This window comes from Etheostoma spectabile, chromosome 9 (genome assembly GCF_008692095.1).
Source record: "Etheostoma spectabile isolate EspeVRDwgs_2016 chromosome 9, UIUC_Espe_1.0, whole genome shotgun sequence".
NCBI lineage: Eukaryota > Metazoa > Chordata > Actinopteri > Perciformes > Percidae > Etheostoma > Etheostoma spectabile.
Genome location: NC_045741.1, coordinates 4,718,344 through 4,725,469, shown reverse-complemented (window position 1 = coordinate 4,725,469; position 7,126 = coordinate 4,718,344). Strand labels below are relative to the sequence as shown.

At 42.9% G+C, this 7,126-nt stretch overlaps 1 protein-coding gene across 2 annotated transcripts in view; it reads right to left on the bottom strand.

Annotated features, from left to right (window-relative positions):
* brf1a (BRF1 general transcription factor IIIB subunit a) overlaps positions 1-7,126 on the bottom strand; it is a 206,738-nt gene that overhangs the window by 4,543 nt on the left and 195,069 nt on the right. The window contains exons 19-20 of one of the 2 annotated variants that reach the window (XR_004333450.1): positions 6,445-6,581; positions 5,943-5,947 (exon numbers count right to left, since the gene is read on the bottom strand). Coding sequence is in view for 1 of the 2 variants with exons in the window: in XM_032525603.1 (XP_032381494.1) it covers positions 6,550-6,581 (32 nt within the window). In the remaining variant the exon portion in view is untranslated. Of the gene's footprint in view, positions 1-4,865; positions 6,582-7,126 lie in introns of those variants that run through there. The other variant, XM_032525603.1, reaches the window with a different exon arrangement.

The following is a 7,126-nucleotide window of genomic DNA, read 5'->3' as shown; positions in this document are numbered from 1 at the left end:
CCCCCCCCCCCCCACTCCATCTACATGTCAGGAGCCTTCATCCTGATGACGGCACAGAACACAGCACCGAGGGCAACATGAATACCTCCATGTGTTTATTACACAATGGTTGCCATTGCCGGCAGGGAAGGGAAGGTTAGCAAGGAGCCTGACTACAAGACAGAAAAAGAATCCCTCAAAGCTAAGGTCCCGGGAAATAATTGGGGTGAGGAAGGCAACCGGGGAGGGAGGCTGTGGTGTTTGGGGAGGGATGCGGCTCGGGGCGGGGTGAGTTTGATTTGCTGATGCAGGAAAAACGCAGTGCAGAGTAGAAAGAGGGGGAGGAGAGGGAGGCAGGGTGGGATTATTAGGAAAATGGCTCTGGCAAGAAATGAGGCAGCCTGGTCCAGGCCTGGGAAAAGAAAAGTGTGTGTGTGTGTGTTCCTGTACTTCTGTCTTTGTGAGGACCAGTTTCAGCTTAAGACCTTGAGAGGGCGGACACTTTTGGAAAGCAAGGGCATTTTTGGAAGTGCAGAGAGCGATGAAAAATGAGGACACTTACATGCATCAGCATATCAAACTCCCCGCAAAGTGAGGAAAGAAGAATGTGTGCAAAGCAAGAACGTCTTTGAAAAGTGAGGACAGTTTATCAATCCTCACTTCTTCAAAAGGGTCAGAGGTTAACCACGTAGTGAGGATGATTACAGGTCAGGGGCCAGGCAAAGCATTAAGAGATGGGTCCTCACTAGTACGGAAGAACAAACATGTGAGGGAGGTGGATTCCCACAGCAAAGGTGCCTTTGACTCACTCACTCACTCCCTCCCTCCCTCCCTCCCTCCCTCCCTCCCTCAGGGGCGACGTTAGCACTGTAGCTAAAGCTATTAAGCTTTCAGAGGGGAGGGAATACAAGATGGGGGGAGGACAAGGAGAGGAGAGTTAGTGTTGGGGCAGGAGAAGAGTTGAGGATGGATATAAGTAGAGATACGGGGGACAAAACAGAAAAGAGTAGATTATTGGAGGGGGGGAAAAAACAATAGAAGGATGTTTGGGAGAAAAGACAAAAGTTGTTTGAATGAAGGGAAATACAGACAGAAGTAAGGAAGGAAAGAGTGAAGCTGGAAAGAAATCAAAGTTAGGATAAATTATTGGAGGGGAAAATTGAGTCAAAGTCAAGAGTCAAAAGACAAAGAGGGACTAGAAGATGGCTGGAGGCTGGGAAAAGAAAAGTTGGATGTAAAGCAACAAAGTGAGACAAAGGTGAAGAAGATGTAGACAAGCATGGAAGGAAGGAAAGACAAGAAAGACAAGAAAAAACACCTCAGGAGAAAAAAACAGCTTTTACTTTGTTCTTTGTAGTGACGGAAACAGGAAACAGGAGGAGAAGAAGGGAAGTTAAAGGGAAGGAGGAAGAGAAGGAGGACTCGCTTCTCTTTTTAAATCTTTCCTTAGAGTCACGCTTGAAGCCGGGAAAAAGGAAGAACATCAGGCTCAGCTCCAAAAAATCAGCTTGCATAAGAAGGAGATTTTACAGAGGTCACAAACACTGCAACTAAACAGGCTCCCCCCCGCTGCACTGGAAAGGTTACTGTTCAAGTTTGGTGTTGGATGAAGGTTAAGTTTCAGTGAAACTTATGAGTATATGGGGGAGGGGATAAGAAGCAGAAGCGAGAAGGGGTGGGTGGAAAACTGAGAGGGGGGGGGGCTCAGAAAGCTGACCTGACAGCATAATTACAAAGCATCGTAAACCATGAAATTAGTTCCTGGGTTAGGAGGAGACTCAACCTGAACAGAGCAGTAGTGGAGGGTCATCCGGAGTGTAAACTCACTGATTTCTCATATCTTTCTGCTCCAAAGGCCCGAAGCGGCGGCGTGTTCCAGGTCGGGTTCAGATGTTGGCGGGTATGAAGGGTTGAATATTCCCAGGGAAAGCCCCAGGCTTACACGTGACATTTGCACGCCGACTAATAATCTGTTAATAAGACTAATTCAGCCGCACTTCAAATGAACCGGTCATGGTTAATGGTAATTAAATCTTGGCATTTCGTGTTTTAATAACTATTTTTACTTAGGAAATATTAAAAGAGGAGCCTCAGTTAGACTTTCTTATTTAGTAAACAGTCTTCACCATTTAAAAGAAGTTCACAATTTAAAAAGGAAAAACTTCTTTATGGAGCAGGTAGTCCATTTTCCCCTGCTTGGGCCATTAAACTTTAGATCAGAGCTCATCTTAGTCCAAAAACATATATACTGCAGACTGTAGATAATTAACCAGCTATAGAATATCGGTGTTAATGTTGGGGTTTTAAAGTGTTACAGCTTGAATCTGCGTCATTCAAACTGAGGAATCTGGAGCTGTCCAAACTACAGACAATCTCTTCCTAAACTGGATTACTTCTCTCACTTGTACATCCCGAAGACATCTTGATGCAGCGTTCAGTGAACTGTTAATTTACTCTTGTGACTTTGACTCCTTAGTCAGTTTCTGTGAGACAGACAGACCACGGAATGAATCTGTTTTCTTTGGGATTGTTCACAAAAGTCTGCACCATTAATAGAGACTATAGTCACATACAATAGCATAATGGGCTTTAACAAAGAAAGACAGGTCAGATTGAGACAGACTCATATGTCTATGGCTGATGCTGGAACACTTTTTGGATCACGATTTGCCCCGACAAGACAATTCATTGCGTGTAAAGGCTCAATATACATCATGTGACGTAAGTACCTCCCCAGTTTCAGATTTCCTCCCACTCTGAAGAATGACTCACTTTTCTATAGAATCTTTTCACACATACCCAGAGACACCTAATATCTCTGGAAACAACAATACCTTCAGAAAACGGTGATGCTATGCGGGTGTTAAGTGATCCAGCAGTACCAGTGAAATGTGTCTCATCTGATCAAAAGCATCTCTGATGATGGCAGAGGGTGTCGGGTCACGACAAGACCCGCCACTGTAGTCGGTCATGAAGAGAGTTCAGGACGAGTTTAATTCTACACAGAGATGATGAAAAGAAGGCCAAAAGAGAATTACAACCTGTGTGTGAGACAGACACCCAGGGGATTTATACAATTTAAAAAAACTCCCCGGAAAGAAAGTTGATAGAAACCGGTGAACAGACATAAACGCACCAATTGTGCACAAGATGATAAGATTAATAAAGTCAAGAAACATGGAAAAACTAAATAGTAAAATGACAGCCCGGCTGGATTTTAGTCCAAGTCAAACCCTTGATACGGTGTGTAGGCACGGATCGTGAACCACGACGTCGCCAGTTCAAGCCTTTGCACCTCCAACAGCTAATAAAAGTCACACAATGTTCAAAATAAACCTTAAATATAAGTCAAAGTTCAAGTCAAGTGGAGATCCAATTCGAACTCAGTCTCACATCGGCAGACCTTCCTCCACAGTGCTGTGAAAGAGGGTCTGGCGAGACCACAGCATTCTGAGATGGGAGGAAAATGTGCTCTGGTTTATTGGCATTTCTTTAAACCAATCCCAATCGCCTTGGGTGGCACTAAACGCCGGATGGAGCCATGGTGCCTCTGCTAAATAGTCTCAGGAAGGAACTGGTTTTGGTGGAACATGTGTACGTTCAGAAGTAGTTTTAGTCATCAACAGAAAACTCAGATTGGACAGATAGTCTAGCTAGCTGTCTGGATTTACCCTGCAGAGATCTGAGGACCAGGTAACTATAGTCCTCAGATTGGACAGATAGTCTAGCTAGCTGTCTGGATTTACCCTGCAGAGATCTGAGGACCAGGTAACCATAGTCCTCAGATTGGACAGATAGTCTAGCTAGTTGTCTGGATTTACCCTGCAGAGATCTGAGGACCAGGTAACCGTAGTCCTCAGATTGGACAAATAGTCTAGCTAGCTGTCTGGATTTACCCTGCAGAGATCTGAAGACCAGGTAACCATAGTCCTCAGAAATCCACCAGAGGTTAGAACGCCAACAAAAAGGAAGAGGAAGGGGATGGACATCAGTCTGAAAAGAACGACATCCGGCGGAATTTCCAGCAGAAATAGAGGAATCCCCAAAGTAGAACGTCATGAACATAGACTAGTCAAGTACCTGTGACGTCTGCAGTAAGTAAAGTTTTAGGGCTTCGCGTTGCTGTCAGACAGTCCTTTACATTGGGAAACTGAAGCCGTTATCTCTGACTAACTAACCGATGGAGGCAGCAGTAGAGCAGCAACTCCTGTGTTCTCTGAGGTAAAATGCCTGGTTTTTGTCATAAGAGTCTGGTGGCTTCAAAGAGAGCAGAGATAATGGCTTCAGAAAATAAGCAACCGTTACAAAGACAACCGTTGAGCTGATACGTATGTCAACATAATGGAATGAGCATGAAGTAATAAGAAATTTAGACGGTTACACATTTTCTCCAAAAAAAAAAAAAAATACAAGCCATTTTTTCCCCGTTGTTTAGTGAAATCTTTACTGTAGCAGCAACTGCACACAACAATGTAACATCATGACTTGTAGCAGCAACAGAGCTTAATCAAGGTGACTCATTAAATATTGCTGTGTGGACACAGTGTGAAGGCCACAATCATTTAAACCTCCCAAGTATCAGTTTTCAACACAAAAATCATAAAATCTTAAATACAAAATAGATCTATTCTCTCATCGGGTTCCCTCTCTCGTTTGGAAAATATAACATTGTAGAGAATGTATGTACATCCTGGCTTTAAAGCCTCTTTGGACATTAAAGAATATTAAACATAAAATCAAATGACACAATCTCAAATTAATCATAGAGAATCTATTCCATCAAAAAAAGAAAAAGAAAAGCCTGAACCCAATTTATGGCAACCTAAAAACCAATCAAACCATCTAATTGCTAATACAAACTTGATCTGAAATCAACATATATTTCGGGATTTAATAACATCTCAGCAAACATTGGCACATAACCTGGGATTGCTTAAATTGTTCAAAAGGCAACATTATTGTAATACTTAGAGCAGACAGCATGTATCGGCCCACTAATCACCTAAGGCTTTAATAAATATTGATCTGAGCGTGAGGTTGATTGATCTTACGCTACCTGATTGTTAGATGCTTGTTTTTAAGTACATGTCACGGTTGAGCAGTATGGAATACTAGCTTTGTGACAGAATTAGGTATCAGGAAGCACTTTAGTAAATATTTGAGTGTTATGAATGCAAAGTGCAAGTCCAAGGATATGTTTTGCATTTTGTTTGACTCTATCTTTGCTACATTACACCGACATAAACCACAGTGAGACAAGGTTTGATCCAGAGGAGATACAGTTGTTAAAATAAAAAGTGCTCCACAGAAAACACTGATATGGTATTTTGCAGGACAAAAGACATCTAGCTTAAAGGGATAGTTCAGATCTTATGCAGTGTGGCAGTATGAGCTACTTCTCCATAGCCAGTGTGTTAGATCCAGTAGATGGGGGTCGGCCCTCCCCAGTTTGGAGAAGCACACACAAGTACCGACATGGAAGATAAGCAACATCCATCCATGTGGACGGGGGCAGCAGATAAACACATTTAGACACCTAAAACATCTATCAGTTTAAGTGGACGCTATATTTAGAATAATAAAAAAAAAAAAGACAACCCTTTACGATGGGGAACTGAAGCCGTTATCTCTTCTCTCTTTGAAGCCTCCAGACTCTTTAGACAAAAACAATCATTTGTGTCAATGTGTGACTTTGGTGTTTTTAGAGCGAGTTAGTTCAGAGTCACACAATAACACTAACTAACTAACCGATGGAGGCAGCGGTAGAGCAGCAACTTCTGTGTTCTGCGAGGTAAAATGCCTGAAAGTACTCTAAATATAGCGTCCACTTAAACTGATAGAGATGTTTTAGGTGTCTAAATGTGTTTATCTGCTGCCCCCGTCCACATCAGGACGTTGCTTATCTTCCATGTCGGTACTCCTGTCTGCTTCTCCAACCTGGGGGAGGGCCGACCCCCATCTACTGTAACTTATACACCGACTATGGAGAAGTAGCTCATACAGCCACACTGAACAAACATCTGAACTATCCCTTTAAGACCAGGCTTTTTTTATTTTTTTAGACATAACACGGTTGGCTCAGCAGCATTTAAATGACTATATTTGTGTGAATGAGGCCCTTACTATTATTATTATTAAAATATAGTAATTTCAATGCTGTTGAATCAACAGATACATGGAGTCTAGTCATCCAAACGTTTAGCCCTTTTCTATGTTATAAGGTCTGACGTGTAAATCCACAACTCAAAGCTCACTGAAATGTTTCCTACATTTGATTTTGCAGTATTACCTCCACAGGCGGCCTGTGACCCACACTAATTAATATACCTGTATCCCTTTATTTCCACTTCACCATCTTTGTCAGCATCCATGTAGTGCGTCCTCCCAGTTCAGTCCAGGCAAGATGCCAAATGAGACAAGACAAAAGCTGGATGTTTCCAGCTTCTTGCATACACAACCACCAACCTGTAGCCATTGTGTGTCCCCGGTAGTAAACATGTGATACACTTTCAGGATTCAAAATAGTCCGTACTAGTTGGGGTAATAACCCAGCAAAGACCACTGCTAGAATCAATCTTCGTAATCGCCATCACTTCCATATTCTGCAGGGTGGGACACAGAAGGACAGATTAGACACATGTCTTTTACCATTAGATCTGATGTTTTTGGATCAGTATTACCACTGCATGTTGCATTTTGCGGTTGTAGATGTACAGCGAGGGATGCTTTAAGAGACAAACACTTTGATTTCAAATGACAGCTCCCATGTGTGACCGAGTGGAACTGCACGTACTTGATAAAGAAAAGTAAATATGCTCACTTTTCACGGACTTAAAAGAAAAGTAAAGTCCACCGAGACGCTGTGTGTTGTGTGACTTGATGGAAGAGCAACAACAGGTCAGACTAGTACAATGTAAAAAAGTGTCACTTGGCTCTCTGCAGGAGGACCAATCCATCAGCGGAGTGACAGATTCTGGTCTAATCTCCAGCGCCGGCGGGCGTCCGTCCCGCTCAGCTGTCTTAAAGTCTCTACCAGCTCCAGAGGTGCAGGTCTGAGGCTGGCCCTGACCTCGCTGGGGAGGGGGCAGGAGGACAAACAAAGAGTTCCCCTACAGGAATCAATTAAGTAGCTCAGGCCTTTTTTTTT